The sequence below is a fragment of the Stegodyphus dumicola genome, chromosome 3, assembly GCF_044657685.1.
Source record: "Stegodyphus dumicola isolate Sdum_Otavi_A_Nest chromosome 3, ASM4465768v1".
Lineage (NCBI taxonomy): Eukaryota > Metazoa > Arthropoda > Arachnida > Araneae > Eresidae > Stegodyphus > Stegodyphus dumicola.
In genome coordinates, this window is record NC_140770.1 from 41,155,888 (window position 1) to 41,179,322 (window position 23,435).

General features: G+C 31.2%; 1 protein-coding gene across 1 annotated transcript in view; it reads left to right on the forward strand.

Annotated features, from left to right (window-relative positions):
• The first annotated feature begins 201 nt into the window (after window positions 1-201).
• LOC118203110 (sn-1-specific diacylglycerol lipase ABHD11-like) overlaps window positions 202-23,435 on the forward strand; it is a 37,047-nt gene continuing 13,813 nt past the window's right edge. The window contains exons 1-5 of the mRNA XM_035375356.2: window positions 202-302; window positions 3,470-3,623; window positions 11,843-12,016; window positions 20,754-20,930; window positions 21,892-22,073. Of these exons, the coding sequence (XP_035231247.1) occupies window positions 202-302; window positions 3,470-3,623; window positions 11,843-12,016; window positions 20,754-20,930; window positions 21,892-22,073 (788 nt within the window). The remainder of the gene's footprint in view (window positions 303-3,469; window positions 3,624-11,842; window positions 12,017-20,753; window positions 20,931-21,891; window positions 22,074-23,435) is intronic.

A 23,435-nucleotide genomic window follows, 5' to 3' on the forward strand; every position in this document is an offset into this window, starting at 1 on the left:
GAAAGAAATCTACAAGATTGAAAAAGAGCAATTAATCAAATTATATTTGTCATATTCAACTACATAAATACTAGCTAAGCTAATAAACTATTTTTGCATTATTATACATGGTTTTCGAAAGTGTTATTTTCTTACACATTACAAGAGTAATTATATAAAATTATAACCGTAATTTTACAAACTTTTTCAGCCCTTGCCTTCATGCAGAAAGACGTTTATCATGTGTATCCAAAAGTTTGTCTGCTATTGGACAATCGTCTGCTAGTCGTAATTTTACCCTCACCTGAAGAGTGTGATGAACAGTAAATTTTTAATTTATTATGATTAAATTTCAACAACCTTTTTAATTTTACTATTTAACATTTTTTTATTTATAAAATATGAATTATTTTTAATAAAACAAGTACGTAATAGTTTGTTTATAAACAGATTCCGAAGTTAATTCTTTGTGTAAAAAATAAACTTAGGATAGTACTATGAAATTCAAAAGTATAACTTCTCAACATATGCTTCTCTTGAAGCAATTCAGAAATTTTAAAACTTTTCCTGTTAGCGCATTTTCTACATCAGCGTTCAGAAACAGGTAAAAGTGTCTTGATTAATATACTTGTAGGTCTGTTTCATTTTTGAAATTATATTAAAATGGTAATGTGATTTGAGACTCTTACATTTAATCACTGGTGTCTTAAGAAAACAGTGTTGGACCCTAGCAGAGCTCACACCCTTGACACGAATGATTTTGGTTATGGCGCATATCGATATGTACATGGACAAAGTCAAGGGAGTGTGCAATGCCAAGTTTGTACTACTCTGTGATGTTTTTTTAAGTGAAAATAGCTCGACGTGTACATGGATACCGAATTTGTGCAATTCTTTTCAAGTTGGCAATTTTGAGAAACGTTCGAAGCAGTGCACACTTTCCCAGTTTGTCGCCAGGGATTTTACCGAAAACAGAGTTAATGTGAATTATTTATCTTGCTGTAATGATTAATGTCTTGTATAATTATAAAAACCATCAGATGTTCCTAATACTTATATAATGATAAAGACGAACAGATGATTCCAACAAATTTTCCTAAACTGAAAATCAGCGCTTTTGTTGCTGTCATATAATTACTGTCATAAATTGAAAGGCTTCCTTTTTTTTTATTACTTCCAACTCCATTACTTTCAAGTAGAAACTCATCTCTGTATGTTTTATGGCTAGGTTCTCCACTTTTCTATTCTTAAGGCAAGTCATCATGTATTTATCAGCTTTCTAGAGTCAATTTTGATTCATTTCATTATTTGCAGCTTGTAGTATCTATCTTCAATAAAATCTTGTAGTGTTTTCAAAATTTCTTCTCTACAAATTTCCATTACATCAGAAAAGTGTTTTCAAACTTTCCTGATGTAATGGAAATTTGTAGGAAATTTATCTGATATTTTCAAAGATTTCTAACATGTTCTGTTGAATGGGATGAGACTTTTTGAAATGTGGTGTATGATTATCATAATATATCATTTATGTTGTATTCTATACATATATATATATGTAAATACGTGTATGTGTTCTGCTATATGAGAAAATTATTAAGTCATGAATTAACATGATATGTTTGCAGATAGCTGATAGTACTTTCCATGCATGTTAATAGGCAGAGACCCATCCTAATTCATGACATTTATTAGTTACTGAGAATAGAGGGAAGGTTACTGAGAACTGTAATATGGATAATCTAGTTTGAAACTGTTGACTGAATTTGACACCTGCACAAGAGAGGAGCAGAATGCTGTTATCTCTCTTTTTTTTTTTTTTTTTTTTGTGTGTGTGTGTGTGTGTGTGTATGTGTAAAACTGTGATCGAGAAATTTTCTCAAGGTCATGCCAAAATTTGCAATGAAAATCAAAATGGATGTACTGTATTCTGTAGAAATGTAATGTAGCATATACTGTAGAAAAAACAGTAGCAGTACCTGTTCACTCTATTTAAAAAAACATCTTGGAGGCAAATACTTTGCAAATGAAAACGGCATTCAAGATGGAGTCCTAATATGGCTGAGACAACAATCTGAAGAATTTTATACAGTTAGTATTGGAGCATTGATGAAATAACACATGTGTATAAATAATAATAAAGATTATATTGAGAAATAAAAATAGTTTACAGGGAATTATATGATTATTTTGTAATTGTGTTTCATGACATATTTATTGACTTCCTTTCATACATTTGTATTATGAAATATTTAGGATACATTGAGATGTAGATGCATAATGAAAAAGTTGTAGACATGACTGAATTCATAATTTTGTGTTTTATTTTGATTGACACACATTTTTAAGCCAACATAAATGAAAGTGGTGCACTAAATGTGTTTGTTCTAGAACTATTTAAATGTTTTAAGACAGCATGCAGCAGTGGCAGATGTGAAATATGACGTATTTTAAGATGAAAACTTAATTCAATAGGAAAAAGTTATAGGTTGAAGTTTTCTCATTGGCTATTAAAAGTTTTGATATTGATTGTTTATATTTGCAAATTATCTGCGTCACCAGCTTTATGTAAAGAATGAAAAGGCAAAATATCTGAATTAAAACAATTAATAATTCTGTTTTTTAAGATTTTTAATACAGAAAAAAATTAAATTTAACATTAATAGCGATAAATATGTACAGTCTGTTTGCAAAAACGTATGTGCACACAGAAAAAATTTAGCCATAACCAGATCACCTTACCAAAATGTTGCCAACTACCTGTTACCATATTACAAAGATTAGCCAAAATTTTTTAATAATGTGAGTGTATATTTCCTTTGTGTACTAAGACAAATTTTCTTTTTTATGATATTTCTTTGTTTTATTTAAAATGTAATTTATTGAGATTTTATAATTTTTGTTGGCTGCGCTCCTTTGACTTTTTAAGTGAATATAGATCAATGTGTACATGGACAAAGTCAAAGGAGTGCACAATGCCAAGTTTGTGCAATTCTCTGATTTTTTAAGGGAAAATAAGTCGATGTGTACATGGATAAAGTCAAGGGAGTGCACAGTGCCAAGTTTGTGCAATTCTCTGGTGTTTTTTTAAGTGAAAATAGATCGATGTGCACATGGATACCGAGTTTGTACAATTCTTTCACTTGTTATTTTGTCTTTGTGTAACGGCAATAAATCGCCACTACACAAAACCGAAATAACAAGTCAAAGAATTGTACAAACTGGATGTCCATGTACTGCCAAAAAACGCCAATTTTCGTGAAGGGGCACCCGTAAATATATTTTTACAACTAAAGCTCTTTGAAATTTTTAATTCATACTCTATGGCAAATTTTTATTGAGGTTTTTTACACTGGGAAGTTTTTTAATCATACTATGTGTTTAATTTTTTAAATGAAAGTCATTTAATTATCTATGTACATATTCAAAAACAATTTTTTATTGTTCTTGTATTATTATCAGCATTATTACTTATTATATATAATTCTGACAGAGTGGAAAAGGCTGTGGACTTGTCTTATTCTGTCTTCATGCCTGATAATAAACTATCATCTTCAATACCTGCTATTATTTTGCATGGTTTGCTTGGATCTAAGCAGAACTGGAGAAGCCTTGGGAAGGCTATAGCAGTGAGGTCTAGTAGAAAAGTAAGACAAAATTCTGTATTTTATAAATAATGGTTGAGTTCCATAACAAACATTTTTTTCAAGAGAGGATTTTTTTTTTTTTTAATTTTTATTTTATTTTATTTATTTATTTATTCAAATTCTCTGATACATCATTTGAAGCATACCACAAGTGGATTGTTGATTTTAAATCAGTGGTTTTCCAATTTTACAAATCAACTTTGATTTTCCTTCTGATTATATGATCAATATGTCTGCATGGATTTCCATCGTTTTTTTTTTTTTTTTCATCTATAATATAAATATTTATCCTATCTTATATGCATTTTGCCATAGTTAGCAATTAAAAAAACAACTGACTAAATAATACCCATTAATTAAAAAAAGGAGGCTTCTATTACATTTTTATAATGAATTGCAAGAAAAATTTGAGTCTGTAAATATATTTTCAATGACAATAAATTTTACAAGTTTAAATTAATGACAAATTAAAACAGTTTTTTCCCATCAAGTCATTATTTTTTAAACAATAATGCATTATTTCTGCTTAATATAACATTACAGTCAAAAGTCGTTAATCCGGACTCGTCAGGACTTCAGAAATTCCGGATTATAGATCATCAATTTAAATCTGGTAAGATGGCATGCAGAAATTATAAAATTAAAAATATGAAACCGTAATTTATGAAATAAAGAGCAATTATGATCTAAAGGGTATCAAAATTTACAAAAAAAAGCTTAATATTTATTTGTTTACTTCATGAAAGAAACATTTCTTTCAATGTAAGTTGTTTAAGTTGCTTTGTTTCATGTGATAATACTTTCTCTTTAATTCTATTAAACAGACATAATTTCTTATTCAGTTACAAAGTTCCACTGTTCAAGTCCTATAATTGCTGTGTCGAGAATACCGACTAATTTGTCAATTGAAATTTTTTCGTTTTCAATAACCTCTGTGTCACTTTCTTCACTATCGGAAGCTAATTACAATGATGAGGAATTTGATTTAAATCATATCAAAGATGGAGTACATCGAGATGAAATACTACATTTAGTAATGAACTATAAGCTGAATAAAATAAAAACATCTGCCCTGAAGATAAGGATAGTGCTGACCGATCAACTTCCAGTTCATTGCGCGCTGCGGCATTCCCCTCCCACGCAGAGCAGCGTGAAATTGATAAACAGATTTCGGAATGATTAGAGAAACAAAGGATATACCTTTATCCATTTTTTGCAGCAATTCCACTTTTTGTTTAATGGCCTTCAAAACATACTTTCGCTTTGTAGATCCTTTACATATTAGTAAATATATATCGGAAACTCTATTTGACATAATCCAAAGTTCAAGCTTACTTTTATAAAATTGCTCTAACAGTTTGCAAAAAATAATAAGCCAGATCCAATTCGAAGATTAAGGAACAATGCAATCTGCTACATTAACTGAATTAGATAATTTTAGCTTAGCTTATACCGTCCGTTATACAGGGTGATCCAAATTAAACTTCACCAACTCAGAGGCCTGTGAAGAGTGTTGTATGGGTCATAATGTGATGAAATTTTAAAAACAGATACTTCAGATCATGCGCTCGAGATTTATTACACAAAAAAATTAGTACAAGAAGTTGCCGATAGGTGGTGCTGTAACACTAGTAATATGCATATTGCAGCAATGTGATTTGCAGAAATAAAGCTTCTGTGCAACGTATCCAAAAGACAAGCCCTACAAAAGTGGAAGACAGGCCTTGCACAGGCAGTTGTTTCCAGCTCGCTGATGTACAATGGTGACTTTGAAAGAAAAAGCTCTGTTAGTGAAACTTTTCTACCAGAATGACGAGAACCCCTGTGCTGCAATAAGAACATTCCATCGGCTGAAGATCTTACGCCGAGGACCAATGACACCACATGCTCTACGAGACATGATGAAGAAGTTCGGAAGAACGGGACAGCTGGGAATTTTACCAGGTAGAGGATGACAGGTTGTGGAATCTGCACGCGTAGAAGACATTGCTTTGGCGGTCATGGACCCCACTAGCCAATCGCCACATGGTGTTGTCAGTATGCCAACTGTTTCTCGTGCTGTTGATATGCCTTATACGACCGTCTGGTGTGTGATGCATCGAATCCTCGGTTATTTTCCTTACAAAATCCATAGTCGTCATCAGCTGTCCGACGGGGATCCTGTAGTTCGGGAAACATTTGCATTGCAGTTCCTTGCCAGAATGGAAGTCGATGCTGCTTGGCCGTGGAACATCCTTTGGACGGATGAGGCCCATTTTCACCTGAATGCTCAAGTGAATACGCACAACTGCCACATTTGGGCAAATGAAAACCCATGCCCAATCCATCAAGTGCCCTTGAACCCTCCAAAGGTTGCTGTATGGTTCGGTTTCACTGCAACATTCGTCATTGGGCCTTATTTTTTTGAAGAGGTGACTCCAACAGGGTTCAAAACCTGCTCTGTCACAGGAAAATGGTATCAGAACATGTTGACAACGTTTGTGATCCCTGAATTGCAACAATGTGGCTGCCTCCAGGACATGATATTTATGCAGGATGGTGCACCTCCCCATATTCTTCGTGGCGTTCAACAGGTGTTACGGGCAACTTTTACTGATGCACGTGTGATCAGCCGCTGTTTCCCTACAGCTTGGCCTCCACGCTCGCCTGATCTCACGCCATGTGACTTTTGGTTATGGGAATTCTTAAAGGATTGGGTCTACCGAGAACACCCAGCAACCTTGGCTTATCTGAAAAACGCAATTTTTCGACATGTTCGGGGAATTAATGTGGACTTACTGCATTCCGCTGTGGAACACACTGCTTTGCGAATGGAAAGAGTTGTGGAGAACCACGGCACACATATGGAACATTGATCTGAAGTGTCTGATTTTAAAATTTCATCACATTATGACCCATACAACACTCTGTACAGGCCTCTGAGTTGGGGAAGTTTAATTTGGATAACCCTGTGCATTAAACCCGCATGCGTAAACGTATTATGCACATGTGCACATGCATATTTGCAGCCGTAAAGGTCTTAAGCGCATGCGTAAACGCCTATGCGCACAGAAAGTTTGTAGCTTTGAGGTCCGGATTATAGGTGTCCGAATTAACGACTTTTGACTGCATTTATACTTTATATAGCTGCCCTATGCTTTTTACACTGAACTAGCTGTTTTACAATTTTTCAAGTGGTCAGCTTAATTTAATTTAACCTGTATTTTGAGAAACATTGTTATCCTATCCATATTCAATTTAGAACTATAGAAAAACATGGTACCATCAGTTGTCACTCTGAAAATCAGTAGAATGAAAATATTTTGACGTAGTCTGAAGAAAAGTTTTCTTAAAATGATTAAAAACTTGGGTGATTAACTCTAAATCAATCTGGAATCAAACTTTTGAGAGTGGAATTTGGTAGCTAGACTAGAACTTATATTCTCTTTAAGAATCATCAGATTCGTGTATCTAATTAATGTTCATCATCAGATAGATTTTCACAGTACATAAAAATGTAGGAAATCTTTTTTAATAAATTCAGAAAATATTTTAGGGCATGTAATAGTTGAATTTTTAAATATCTTTTCATGATTTTTTAGAAAATGAATTCAGTTCATTAAATTGATCATTTATTTTAAATAATATTCATAATTAACGAAGATTCCACTCTGTCCATTGGTGTTCCCTTATGGCTTCTGAATGAGAACATAAGTAATTCAATTGATCTTGCATAGTGGATTATAAAATATTTATTTGGTATCCTTTACATGGCTATATATAAAATTTTACCTTCTAGAGCAGAAAGATGTGCTTCATATGCTTACTTTAAATTCATGTTTATCTTTAAATTAATATAATTTTTAAAATCTGCTGATCTTTTCTAAATCAGAGTTTAGTTATAAAAATTTAAATTTCATACTTAATATAAAATTATGTAATAAATTTCAAGTTATTAATGAAATTAAAATCTGTATATGTAAACCCATCAGGATCCAAGTGCATAAGATGGCTAAAATCCTCCATTCCAGATTCAGTTTTCAACAGACCAACTAGATATAGTTGCATACAATTTAATACATTGCAAAGGATTTTCATAAGATATACTGTCATCTCACATGCTCTGGCCTAATAAATTACCTCCTTACCAGCTGTGTAATAGAAAACCATATTTGTAAGTTATTTGAAAACTAGATTTCAGTTTGTTTAGATTGCATATAAGCTATATATGTTCTTTCCAGTGGAATGATATGGCTATGATAAAAAAGCTAAAAGTAATGATGAATTGTTTCTTATAACTGAAATTAGCATAAAATTGGTAAACATTTGTGGAATATTTTATAGAGGGAACTGTCATTAAGTATTATTATAAACAGCTTTGATAAGTTTTATTTATTTATTTATTTTTGCTTAACTGCACAGCTATATGTTTTACTGGTATTCTACATACACCTGTAAAACTTTGATGCTATGTTTCTGCCCTACAGGTAAAATAAATTATAACAAAATAGTAATCAAACGAAAATGCTTAATCAAATACACATTTTATATCATATATACTAGTGTTTCTCAACTTTTTCAAGTGGGGACCACTTTTATAAATTGAGCTATTCTGCGGATCATCTTACTTTTATTCTATTCCAAAGCAATTTTCTTGTCTGTGCCATTACTAGTACACTTATAATTTTAAAACATAACTGATTAATAGAAATATAATTGATAATTTATCAATAATTGATAAACATAACGTATAATTTTAAAACATAATGATTAAAATTCGTTTAATTTTATGTTTGTATTGATAAATTATGTTAACAGAATAAAAGTTATATTTGTTTCTAATAGTTCAAGGCTATTGCAGTTTGGATAATCTTTATCATATTAACTAAAAATTAAATAAATGTTGGTGCTTACATTAATGAGATGTATGAACCTGCCAATTTTTGCACAGCTATTCTGTGTTTGGATGTATGTTGGTAAGCTTAAGTCTGAGATGGGCACATGCATCAAGTTGATTTTGGTACTTTGTTTTTATTTGGGCTAATGGTGAAAACCCTTTCTTACACAGATATGTTGAAGCAAATTGAATTAAAATTTTTAAAGCACCATTCTGTATTTAAATATATTCCTTTTTTATTGATAATGATGTTCAGAAATTAACAGTACCTTCTTCTTGGAGTTTCACTTTATGTTCAGTGTCATTCAAGAGATATTTAACTGTTTCTTTCATTCAATGGCAGTTCATTATTTTAAGTATTGCAATCAAAAGGCTTGAGAACTTGCAAAATTTTTTTATATTTACCACTTGGAATATAAATTTCAAACTTTGACCTCATAGTTCTTAGATGCAGGCATATGCTAACTGCATATTTTTATTCCAATAAAGCTATCACTTTCTACTAAAAAGATTCTAAGGTTTGAAATTGTGAAAAAAATTTTCTGTTTTATATAGCCAAATTTCCTCTAAAATCCCTTTACTTTCACATAGGTATTAAGAACAGTCAAAGAATAACCTTGCAGGCAGGAATTTAGTTCATTTCTGAAAATACGCCAGTATGCATAGCTACATGTCATTTGCAAGAAATGATTTAAAATCTTTCTTGTTAATTCTGTTTCTAAATAATAGGGTATTTTTGTAAAGCTAGGAAGATCACAGAGGCAGGCTTTGAGAACTGCTATTGTTCCTCGGACCACCATTTGAGATACACTGATGTAGACCCATCAAAGATAAGCATATGCACATATTCTGCTTTAACAAATCTGATACAGGAAAAATTTAAAATCATTATAGGCTAGTTTTCCTGCCACTTTATCTGATCAGACAGAAATAACATTTAATTTCAGAAATTTCTCTTTCATAATGGGAGGGGACTGAAATTTTATTTTGGGAATGGAAGAGGATGAAACTCCTCCTGTTCTTAATTCTTCGATGTAAGACAGAAACCACTTCATATATGGATTTTCAGCAGACTTTTATCTGCCAAGAAACAAAGGATAAAAAATAAGCATATATTTAACATATAAATTTGGAATTGTTATGCCCAAATTCGACTTTTTGATTTCTCAGATTATTGTATACTTTAATAATATTCCAGCCACAATTTTATACCCTTTTCATATGAATGAAAACTTCTTAGTCGGAGTTTCTTAGTCATCTATATATATATAGGAGCACTGTTATCTGTAATTCATTAAAATAAGGCTTTAAATACAGTTAACCTCCAATGGAAGTTACCATCCAAATATGACCATCTCTTAGAATGATTAATCTTTCTGGGAACACAATCAGATACTGGAATTTGAACATCAGTTCTGTAAACTCATCACCTCCTCTGAATAAAAATCATCTGAAACGCTGGATGATAATCTTAGAAAGGTTTCATTACACATATGTTATTATAATATTAGTGATAATTATATTATACACTAGAAAATGCTTATGTCTTAAATAGTATATAAATATTGATTTATGAATGCTGTTTTATATAAAGGAATAGGTAGCATTTATAGCATTTTAATATAATCATTAATTATTATCATTAACTTTGTTTTTTTGCTGATGTCCTGGTATCATTATTTCATCTCACTTGAAATACATTTATTCCTGTTGGATTTCTTATTAAGTCCACTGTCTGATTTCATTTTAAATTCTCTAAAAAATTGTTTCCATATTAGATTATATGTAAGTAAATTATAAAACTTTAATTTAATGATTAAAATATGTTTTTACCTAATTTAGATATTTGAAAGTGCACCAAAATAAGGTTTAAAATTAATATAGCTCTTGTATCTTTTTCCGTGTCATTATCGTATTTGCATTTTTTTATACCTTAATCTTAAATAATATATGATCTATAATAATATTGTATCTAAAGATATTGTAAGTAGGAAATGAAAAAACAGGAAAATTAACAGATGTAAGTTTGGGCCTACTAAAATGCTTTTAAATTTATTTCTGCATAAACAGAAAAAATGTCGATGTTGTTTTATTACAATAAAATTAAATAATTCCAAGTCATTAAATTAAGGAAATTAAAATTATTGTAATCTAAAGTATAATAGTACCTTTGTTTTATTTCATAAAAGACACATTATTTTACATGCATTATTTATTTCATTTTGACATTCAAAAAAGTAACTAGTCTTAACCACAATCAGTGCTATGACTAACTTAACAATTGCTTGCATAAGTTTTATTTTTGAACCTCATGTAGATAAGATGTAGTTATAGTACTTTACTGTTGGTTTATAGTGTAACTGTATAAAAATTATTTACACAAGGTTTACAAAAGAATAATAATTAATTTACAAAGACATTATTAATCCTATAAGCAATATTACATCCAATGGAAATGGGGGAATTGAATAATTATTTCTGTAGAGCAGTTGATTTATCTTCTCAGCTGAATTCTTAATCATTTTAATTTATTAACCTTTCTGCAAAAGGAGTTCTACAGATGAGAGAAGTGAGAGGTATTCACTGAACAGTACTAATTTTTATATTTAATTTGATTAAACTGATATACAATGCAGATGTTGTTGCAGTTTTAAAATTGTGTATCAATATCTAGGCTTTAAATTTAATGTCATGAACTATGGTAGCAAAATTTAAAATTTAAGAAAATAAATATTTTACTGTGTTTTAGGGTTATTTCTATTTCAGGTTTTTTTCATACAAAGGCACTTTGTATGTGCATCTGCTGTACGTGTATAGTTGTGGTACTGGCTGTGATAATAACTTATTTTCATATTTAAATGAATTATTTTTTATATTTACATCACAGCATAATTTACTTTGTGTTAATTATTTCACCTGATTCTTAATTCTTCATCATTCTGTGGACAATTAATTACAGGAACCATATTTATAATAAACTTATGATGCATGTACTTATAGCCATGATTCTTTATCTGAAAATAAATCTGCTATTAAACATAAATATGGCAATGTGAACCTTCATTTAAAAGCATATGTGTAAGTAATGATTAGGAATTTTAGTTTGAAAATTCTGAGCATTAATGGATTTGATGTTCTAAATATTTAGTGCTTTTACTGATGTTTTTATATTTTAATATGACTTTTTAAATCGGGTCTTTACAATACATAACAAGTAGTCTTTTCAAAATTTTATACCTAGAAATTCATATGATATAAAAAACAACATATATAAATGCTGTTATTCTAACAAAAAAATAACTTTATTCATTCATCATGAATTTCTGTGATTTTATTTATTTAGGTATATGCATTAGATGCCAGAAATCATGGAGACAGCCCTCATTCTTATGAATTTAATTATGAATTGATGTCTGCAGATGTAAAGCATTTCATGAATTCTCAAGCTATATCAAGTGCGATACTTATTGGGCATAGTATGGGTGGAAGAACAGCTATGCATTTAGCTCTCACGGAGGTAAAGTTGGATTTCCTATGAATTGTTCAATTAATGAATATGAAAAATGCTTGAACTTACTTGAAAAATTAAGTGTTTATTTCTATGTGAGAATCTATCTAATCTGTCTAAGTTCAGAATCATCATTATTGTTCTTTTCATGCCTAGTTGGTACTTAGCCTTCAGTCTTTCCTTTCATCTTCTGCAGGTTTCTTTCAGCCATGTCATACGGCTTTGTTATTATCATCTTCCACTATTCTTCTCTAAATCTGTTTTGATATGCCTCTTGACTTCTTTGTGTTGGGAACCCATCTAATACCATTCTTGGAGGTTTTAATTGGTGGCATTCTTAATACATGTGCTACAAAAAGTAAATTGTGCATACTGTATGTTTATGTATCTGCTAAGCTTACTTGCCTTGGACTTGCAGTATGGCTATGCATTGAAATACTGCATGCTTTATTTAAGAATCTCTCATTGTACTTAGATACCAAAATATATTTATGACTTTGTCATTAAAGTTGTTAATTAAACGTGAATTAATGCTGTTTGTTGACTCATCATACAAAATCTTTAATAAAAGAATTCCAGATTCTTCCCACAGCTGTAGAAGTCTTTGCAGTTTTTATTTTTAGAAAAAGAAGATGGATATTAATTAATTTAGTAATTTATATATCCTTCAAGTAATTTTACATAAATTCTAATTCAAATTTTTTTAACAGAAATGAGACTAATAAGCAACCATAATACTTTTGTTTACAATCAAGCAGCTTTATATTATCAATTAGAGCTGTGAATTTTGGCTGGGAATATAGGGTTGAACAAATATTAATTCTGGATTGTAAATGAATCTGTTCTCTAGAATCTTTACATTGTTCTGTATTTATTATGTAATTTTCTATAGATAATATATTTTAACTAGATTCTTTAAATTTTGCATCATGTGTATTAAGGTTACTTCTTGAATGGAAATGATCATAATTAAGAAATATATTTTAATAAATCATATATCTATTGGTGTTAAGATTTAAAAAGGTGAATCAGAGGCCGATGATAATTAAGTAGAGATGGAATTAATTATGCACATGGCATAGCACACTTCTACATATCACACCAAACCACACTACAATGACTGGTGCCAATACAACCTAAGCAAAATATATAAATAAATCTGCACATATACATATAACATATAACATCAAATCATATATAATATAATATATATATAACATCAAATCATAAACCAGGGAGTAGTGTTATTATTCTTAACACCCTCCTTTAATCACATATTATTTTACATTTTTCTCTTAAATAACATAATCTTAGTTTAGGCAAGCATTTTGTAAACAAATCAGCTAACTGATTTTCTCTAGAAACATATACAAGATTTATATCATACAATTTTACAATATACTTTAATTTAATATCCAAATGTTTTAGTGTAGCACAATTACTTTCATTTAATATTGCTTTAATAACTGATTATCTTCATAAACTGAAACTTTAATGTTGTTGACTCCTAAAATTTGTTTAGATACATTATAAAATACAGTTAGGTCCTGAATAGCTTTTGCTAAAGCCAAAATTTCTTCCTCAGTAGAGGACAGAGCAAAAGATGTTTGCTTCTTATCAGATTAAGTTACAGGACAATCATTAAAGAAAATAATATACCCAGAAATATATTTTCTATCATATGTATTTGACCCCAATCAGCATCAACATAAACATTTAACATAATATCAACACTATTAGATTTAAAAAATAATAATTTGAGTTCAGATGTCCCTTTTAAATATCGAAGGATTTGCTTCAGACCAGCCCAAGCATTTAGTGGGTTTCTCTTGTATCTGACTCAAACAGTTCACAGAATACAGAATATCAGGACGAATTGTCATAAATAGGTACAGCAAAGCACCTACAAATTCACGATAAGGGCCATGAAATCTTTCACCATTCACAAAATTTCATGAAGTTGACTTGGGCACTAGGGGAAGTATCAGATGGCTTACAATCTAACATTCTAAATCTATTTAACAATTTTTCAACATAAGCCTTTTGGTCTAAAGTAGGTTTGTTTTGTGAATATTCAAAACTTGTTCCTAGAAATTCATTTGCAACTTCAGCCTTGAACATCTCAAATTCATTTCTAAGTAATTCAACCACAATTCTTACCTCTGAATCATTAGAATCAGCAATAAGCATGTCATCCACATACAGCACAATAAATACTTCACTCTGTTTAGTTCTCACAAAAGTGCATGCTTCACAGTTTAGTTGTTGGAAGTTTAACTGAATTATAAAATCAGTAAATCTCTTGAACCACTGCCTCGGGGCTTGCTTAAGTCCATAAAATCTCTTAAGAAGCTTGCACACACGACCACTGTTGTCACTGTAGCCCATTGGTTATTCCATGTAGATTGTTTCTTGGAGATCACTATTCAGAAATGCAGTCTTTACATCTAATGCATAGATTTCAAGATTCTTTTGAATAATGATAGCCAGCACAATTCGAATTGATGATGTACTAATTACAGGAGCATAGTAATCAATACCTGGCTTCTGTTCAAAGCCACGACCAACCAGTCTAGCTTTGTAAACATTGTTTCGTTTGATGCACAACACCCATTTACAGGATATTGGCTTTTCATCCTTTGGCAAGTTGACTAACTTCCACACTTCATTTTTATTAAGAGAAGCTATTTCCTTATCCATAACTTTCCTCTATAGGACTTGCTCTTCTTTTGGAAATATTGTTATATCCTCATATATTACTGTGTCAAGAGTTGCCACATTACCTTCATACACAAAGTAATCATTCAAATTTACAGGTAATTTTATATTTCTTCTTTGCCTAGTAATTTCTTCATAACTTTCTTCAAGATTTCTGGATTCTACATCACTTGAATCACATATTACTTCATCTTTAGCAGGATCTTTACTTTCTATGGAAAAAACATCTTGAACTGAGATAAATTTCTTTTTCTCTTCATTGAACAATACATTTCGAGAAACCACAACATGATTTGTGACTGGGTCCAGTAAACGATAACCCATGGTAGAGTATCCAATAAAAATCATCTTTTTTGATTTTGGATCCAATCTCTTTCTTAAGTTATCAGGAACTCTCATGTATGCATCAGATCCAAACACCTTAATAATATTCAAATCAGGTGGCTTCCCATATTGGAATTCTATTCTTAAGATATGCAGCTGCCTGTACAGCATAACCCCAAAAGGATTTAGAAAGCTTTGCTTCACATATTAGAGCTTGGGCCAGGCCTTCTCTAAAAGATATCTGTTGGCTCTCTCAGCCACACCATTCAAAGGAGGTGAATATGGAGGAGCAGGATCTATCATAACACCATTTTTCTTGCAATAATGAGCTAGTTCACCAGATACGTATTCTTTGGCATTATCACGCCAGATTTTGTAGAGATCAGGATTCTGCTTTAGGAACAATTTAAACACTTCATTTATGTTACTCTTGTGCTTTAAGAGATGCACTTCAGTGAATCTAGAAAAATCATCTCTGATTGTAGCAAAATACTTTTCACCTTCCTTAGTGGGTGGATCAATGGGACCACATATGTCAGTGTGTATCATTCTCATTAGCACATGCTCTCTGCTTCTAGGGCCTTTGTTCATAGGAGTGTTGGAATGTTTTGCTAGTACGCACTCTTCACAAAAACTGCCTGGTGACTCAGATACTGGCAAACCCATTTCTTTTAATATTTTATCAGATGAGTGCTCCATGTGCCTGTGCCATAATTCTGCACTATGATTTGCAATGTATGTTGAAGCTTTAATAGGTTCAAATTGACTCACATACTGTCTTTTCTCATTTAGCAAACTCCAATTTTTCATTCCTCTTTCCAATAACAGCTACATCATTCTTAAAAATTACACTGTAACCTGCTTTTTGAATATTCTTCACAGATATTAATTGACCATTCAACTCAGGCACATATAACACATCTTTAAATAATATTTCTCTTCCATTTAATGTTCTAGGTACTGTAGCAATACCATCTACCTTTAAAACATCATTTTTCAAAGCACATGCAACAGTTCCAGAAAAAGGTTTAATTTCTTCAAACCACTCACCTTTATTACACATGTGTGTAGATGCTCCAGAATCCAGAATGAAATTTCCAACAGGCTTGCCAACCATAAATGTTACTGCAGCCGATTCTCTGTAATCTGATTTATGCTTAAATCTGCAATCCTTGTTGTAATGCCCTGGGCGTACACATCCAAAACAAACTAATTTTCTCTTGCAAAGCTTGGCAATATGACCTTTACTTTTACATTTTTGGCAGGTGATATCATGCTTATCAGCACTAAAAGCTACGTTATTACTTGAGCCAGAAACACGAGAATCGTAAGAATTTCTCTCACCTTGCAATTCTTCAGCATTCAAGAGTCTTTGCATAACGAGTCCAGCATAAGCATTTGATTTGGCTGGTTCTCAATCATCAATTTAATAATGTCATACTCAGCAGGTAGCGACATCAACAAATAAATCATTGCATCCATATCTTTGACTTCAGCACCTAAGAGTCAGAGTTCATTTATGATTGCCAACAGTTCGTTAATATATGACTACATACTTCAATCTCGCCGTTTCTTCAGTGTCGATAATTTCTTTCGAACTAATATTTGACTAACTTCACTCACCTTCAAGTATTTATTCTTTAAACTGCTTCAAATTTCACATGTATAAGATTCACTCGACATGGTTGCCCATATGTCATCATCTAGAAGGGTTAGCAGCAATGCGTAAGCTTTTTTTGCATTTTTGATTTCAGCAACTTTCATTTCATCTGCTTTAATGTCTAAATATTTATCAAGTTCTTTGGCTGCAAACACAGCTTCAACACGGTGCTTAAACAGAGAAAAGTTTTTACCGCTAAATGGCTCAACACTTTGTGTTCTTATCACGGGCTGCCATTTCAAATTTCACTTAACGTGTGATTCTGTTCCAAACAAATAAGTTCCGCAAGACAAATATAAATGCTTCACCTCTAGCGTGTTCAATATCAGAACCACACTCTGCTGTTAAGATTTAAAAAGGTGAAAAAGGTGAATAAGAGGCTGATGATAATTAAGTAGAGGCTTTATTAAAAGATGGAATTAATCACGCACATGGCATAACGCACTTCTACATATCACACCAAACCACACTACAACGACTGTTGCCAATACAACCTAAGCAAAATATAAACAGTTATGGTTAATATAAATATAACATCAAATCATAAACCAGGGAGTAAGTGTGATTATTCTCAACAATTAGCAAGTTGTTTCAGTTAAGTCTTCCATATGCAGGCTGTCTCAAAAGGTCATTACCAAACTTAACATGCTGGTCTGTCATACCATGACAAAAAAGATTTACATAGGAACTTGTGTCCAAAACTGCGAACAGCGACTGCTAGAGGGCAATTGAGCATTACTTTGCAACGCATAAATTTGATTGCGATGCCATCTTTCTTATTCTCTTTGTTCGTAATTTCAAAATTTCATTCCTGATTTCGTCCACTTGTCCAAACTCAGACAGGAAGCCGATTTATTTTTTATGGTGAATGCTTCCATTCTTTTGAAATCGAGTTAACAAGCATTTCCATCTTGCACCAAACAATAGCTTTCTAAAGTTAACAGCGTGAACTGCAATTGAAATTTCAAAAGATAGTGCAAGAGCATTGTTTAGTGACACAATTTACTATTAATATTCAGTTCGGAATTTTCATCATTAATACTATTAAAATCTGTGAGCATCTGTTTGTTTGTTTGTATGTTTGCAACATCATTTCCTCTAGAACGGTGGGAAGTTGAGTTTCAAGAGAGGTCCCCCCCCCCCCCGGATTCCAAAACTTCATGGGAAGCCTTTTCGATCATTCTCATCTTCGTACGACTTTTATCAACTGATATATTAATTAAAAACTCTGAAAACGCTAATTTTCACACCCTACAAGTTGCTTTTCTAGCTGAACATCATTGCTGTTCGGCATGCCACGTGGATGCACGTGCGAGGTAGAATTTTAAAACTGCCATCCGTCTTTTCTAGCATTTGCAGGCTTATGGAAGAGTGGGAAGTGGAATCATTTTGGGCAAGGACATTGCAGTAGAAGGATAAATTGGTTTACTAGCACAGTTCTTTATGGACATTTTATGGTAAAAGGGTTGCCGGATCGAATGGTTGATGTTCCAACAGTAATGCGCTGAAACATCTGGTTTCAATATGATAGAGCACCTGCACATTTTAGCAGCACTGTGTGTAGAAATACCTTGATAAGACATATCCTGATTGCTGAATTGGCAGAGGCAGACCATTTTCATGGCCACTGTGATCCCCTGACCTGACTCCTCTGGATTTCTACCTGTCACCAATATTGTGGAAGCAGCGACATGTATGCGCGGCACACCTGCCCATTTTGAACAAGTCCGTGAAACCTTATGTTGATGTGGTGAAGCATGCATTGCGATGAGTGGAAGGAATTTTCAATATCTTCTGTGATTTAACCATGTACTGTAATAAATGTCATGTTAACACATCTTTCAACATCTTTTCTTTCTTCCCCTCTACACTTGCGAATGTTGACCTTTAGCAGTCGTCGTTTGCATTTTTGGGCACAAGTTTATATGTAAATCTTGTTTGTCATGATATCATAGGCCAGCATGTTAAGTTTGGCAACAACTTTTCGAGACACCCTGTATTTATTTATTTATTTATTTATTTTTTTTATTTTTTTTTTTTTTTCCGTCAGATCAGTGTCAGTTAGTAGCTAATTTGTTAAGCTTCAGCATGGATTCAGATTGCATCACATTGGCTGGTTGCATGGGCTTTTCATAGTTTTTCCAGCATATGACATAAATACAAACTAGTATCCTTTAAAAAGCTCTCCATAAGGGCATTCCTTTCTTTAGACAGATAATCCAGATGTAATTTGCCTTAAACAATTAATCAACCAAGCATCTATCTTCCATCATGATTGTCAATATGGAAAATTTATTTCTAAACTTGAACTCAGTGTTATTTTATTTTAATTTTCACACAAATAGTGTTTTTGTTAACATTTAATTTTTCTAGTTTTTAATAGTTTTGAGTTGCATGTATGTTAATCGGTAAATTTGAAATGCATTTATTTAACTGATCATCATATCCTGTAAAGGCTGTAACAGGATTAAGTCAAAATTATGTAAATAATGATAAATGTATATTTTGCTTTTCTATGACTATAATTCAGATTTCATATATGCTGGGAGTTATCTCTTTGTCATTCTGATGTGAAGTTTTTGCATAAACTTCCATTCTAACAAAAATTCTCACAACTGCAGGTCATGTAAGCATGGTCATTAGAAATTTCCAAACATAGGCTTATTTTTCTTATTCTTATGTGACAGCAGTTGAATAAAATATTAAATTGTTCCATTCATTTATGCCTTGACAGCATTATGAGCCTCTGGTCAAACAAGTGTACTGGGGCCCCTACAAATAACCATTTGCAGAGATGAAATGTAAATGAATTGACGAAGGGCTCTTATGTTTGGGGGGGGGGGGCTCTGGACAAGTGCCCAGTGGACTCATGCATTAAGATGGCCCTAGTTCCATTATATTAGCAATTAATCAAATCATGATATTCTGAAATCTGCTGTTTTATGTTAAGTCTACATAAAACTTTTATGTAACTTTCAGACTTTTCCCAAATAATAAAAATTGCCTGTAAAATAATGTTTTTGATTTTCTTACGTTTTTAAAATACATTTTTTAATCACAAACAGAAAATATTTACTAAAACATTTTCAAGATGAAACAAGAATTTATTGCACTTTTGCTATTACATTTAACTGTTTATCAAAATAGAGAATCTTTTGTTGACCTTTTATTAATAAAGAATCTTTTGTTGATAAAAAATTTCTCAAATTATAATTGTCTGTGTTCTAGTACAAATATGAATGATTATTTTGGTTTGTTCTATTTTTAATCATCTAATGTATATGACATTAACATTACATTATATATGTATATGACATATATTTTATATTAATTTAAAAAAATTTTGTTAATATGAAAAATAAAATACAATGCTGCCCAACCAGGATAGTGGTTAGTGACTCTGACTATCATACCCAGGGCCGAATTTACATATAAGCTACACAAGCTATAGTGTCCCCACTTTCTTGCCCCCCCCCAAAGTTAAAATGTATTAAAATATGTTATAACAAGACTTATAAAAGGCCCCATATCTCAAATAGCTTAGGGCCTTATTAAATCTGGCTCTAACCATACCAAAGGGTCTAGTTTTGAATACCGGAGATGACATGGATGTTTATAAATGTATAGTGTTTGTGCAACATGGGAGCACTCTAAATTTGTGGCAAGCCAAAAGGTCTTCCCAAGAGGTTGGTGGTAGGGAGAGAGGGGTGGGAGACCCTCAAATCCATCTCCTCCAGTGTGTTCTCCTTCAAAGTTGGGGGTAGAACTGAGCAAAATTGTACTGTCATCAGTGTGGTGCCCAAGGGTGAGAATAACAGGCACAATCTTGCCTCCTTACCAGGGTGAATTCCATGGACTTGCTCTGATACCAAACATGCAAGATTGGTCATATTAACAAACAACAATAATAAAACACAACTGCACTTTTAAATTGTTAATTAATACTAATTAGGAATATATTTTGTGTATTTAAGATATTTTATTTTTCATTAACATATTTTTGTGTCAGAAAACTTACCATTCACTATATCTTATAATCCACAGAAATCTCTAGTCAACAAGCTAGTTGTTGTTGATGTATCTCCAATTAGTATACCCCAAGCATTGTCATCCTCTATTGATTATATGACAGCTATGAAAGAGGCAATAAAAACTGTTCCTAAATTGGGAATTGTTCAAGCTAGAAAAGCAATTGATATTTATTTATCCAGATCTATACCTGTAAGTAAACATACTTTAACATTTTAGGATGACTAATGTTGAAATATATTCCTTCTCTATATTTACTTTGTTTAGTGTAAAAATTATACTGTTTTTATGTATTTTATTTACAATGTTATAGTTTTTTTAAAGTTACCTGAAAAGCTATGTCTAAATTTTGTTGCTCTAAACTTTCTTTTTGCCCTGAGCAGTCTTGCTTATTTATGGCTGTATAATATAATATAGTAAACATGTGAAAGCAAGAAAAAAAGAGGTGATTAAACATTTGTTGCTGTAAAATAAATCAATAACTATTATTAAGCAGATTTTTTAGGAAGAATTATGAAGGATCATTTAAAGACACTTGAGGTTGTTCTCTAATATGTTTGTCAAAGACTGAATTTTATTTCAGTTTAAAGTTGAGTTTTCTCTTGCATCTGTCACCTTTTTCTTTCTATACTTTTAAAAGAAATAGCACATTTCATTAAAAGTATTTATTTGTTTTAAGGTTTGTTGTAATTAAATTATTTGCTACTGCATATTAAAAATGGAATCTTTTAACAAGCAGATTGTGAGTTCAAGCAGTGGCTGTGAAAAAATATGAGTAGCAAACTGAAATAATATACATCATGAGGCATTTATTTCAAATTAAGACATAGTTTTTTTCTGTTTATATTATAATAAAGCAGTTTTTTTTCAATGTCTGTTTTTATGAACTTTGTGTTCTCTGTAGTAAAACTATTTCTGTATCATAACTTTTCAAATTAAATTAAATTCTAAATTGCATTTTTAGTATTTATTAAATTATTTGTGTATTAAATAGTATAAAATATATTAAATTCTATTCAGAACATTAAAGTAGATTCATTTATGATCAGACATTAATATTTCTTTTATTACAGTATGCATAAATATCTTTATTGTGATATTTTCTAAGTTTACAGGAAATTATTTAATAGTTATCATAGGTATCTGTTTGCAGGAAATTGGAATTCGTCAGTTTCTTCTTACAAATCTGCATGAAGAAAACAAAGTCCTGAAATGGAGAGCAAATCTTGAGGTTTTATCCAACTGTTATTCTGAACTAATGAGATTTCCTTCAGTTTTGGGGCATTATTTAGAAGATACTTTGTTTATATGTGGTGAAGATTCTCCTTATGTAAAGTAAGATTCATTTTCTTTCATTCAATTAAGAAAACTTTTTAGTTTAAATTAATGAAATAAATTTATGAAACATTTAAATAATGTATTAATGTATGTATATATATATATATATATATATATATGTATATAAGTAAGATGAAAATATGTAAATCAGAATATGTAAATCAGTTTTATAATTTAATTTAGTAATAGCCTCTTAATTCCCAATTTTTAATTTGGGTCTCTGTGTATTCTGAAAGTAGTAATAACTTTTCTAGACTGTGCAGCTTCTAAATTAATCTATGTTATATGGCTTGCATAATGCTGAAGACAGCTAATTTGGAATTTGATCTCAAAATTTTGAGAACTAAAACCTTTCTAACCTAAACCAAAACCTTCTCTTGCTGAGCCTCGTATTGGATAACTGCACTCAGCCAAAACCTTCTCTTGGTGAACCTCCATATTGGATAATTGTGCACTTAGCTTCTGCCTTGCTTCCTGTATTGATGCTATTTCGCTGTGCTCTCTTCTTCTCTCAACAGTATCAAAAATGTAAATATTCTTGAATAGGCAAGTAAATTATGGCCACAAAATTCAATTGAAATAAAAAATGAATGTTTAATTTTACTTGTCTGCCAAGTTTCCTAGTCATTATGGATTCAACATTTTAAGCATTCTACGCAATAAGAATTCTTCCTCTTCAATGTGAATCTACCTTATAAGCTATCTTGTGCTACGCCATCAACATTGCTACATCTTTTACTCTTTTTTTATTACATATGTATATATAATTAAAGACATAAAGTAATAAATTTAGAACTAATATTTCACAAAGACCAGAAATTGAAATTCATAATTAATAAATTTCAAATAATTATACATATAAATGCAACAAAGAATTTTAAAATGTTAAAACCAAAACATTTCAAACAGCAAAACCCCATTTCAAAAATTAATGAAATTTAAAGAAAAATGAACAAAAAAACAGAAGAGGAAGTCAATCAAACCCAGTGCCACTTCATCGGGGGGTGGGGAGAAACATTGAAATTAACTGAAATCTCTCTTCTACTAGTTGATGAACCATTTCAATATATTTTAATTATAATAGTTTGCTCAAAAATTCTTGCCCTTCCCTAAAGTAAGGAAAAAACAAAGTAAATTCTAATTAGAATAATTAGAATAATCTTAAATAAAGAGAACTCTAATTAGAATAATTAGAATAATCTTAAATAAAGAGAATTCTACCCTTTTAAACGAATTGAAAACAAAAGTGAAAAAACAAAATATTTCAGTGAAAAATTTTAAATCAAAATGTTTACCTTTAAACAGATAATCCAATGAATTAAGATGCGATTGAATTCATAAAAGAAAGTTGAAAAAACT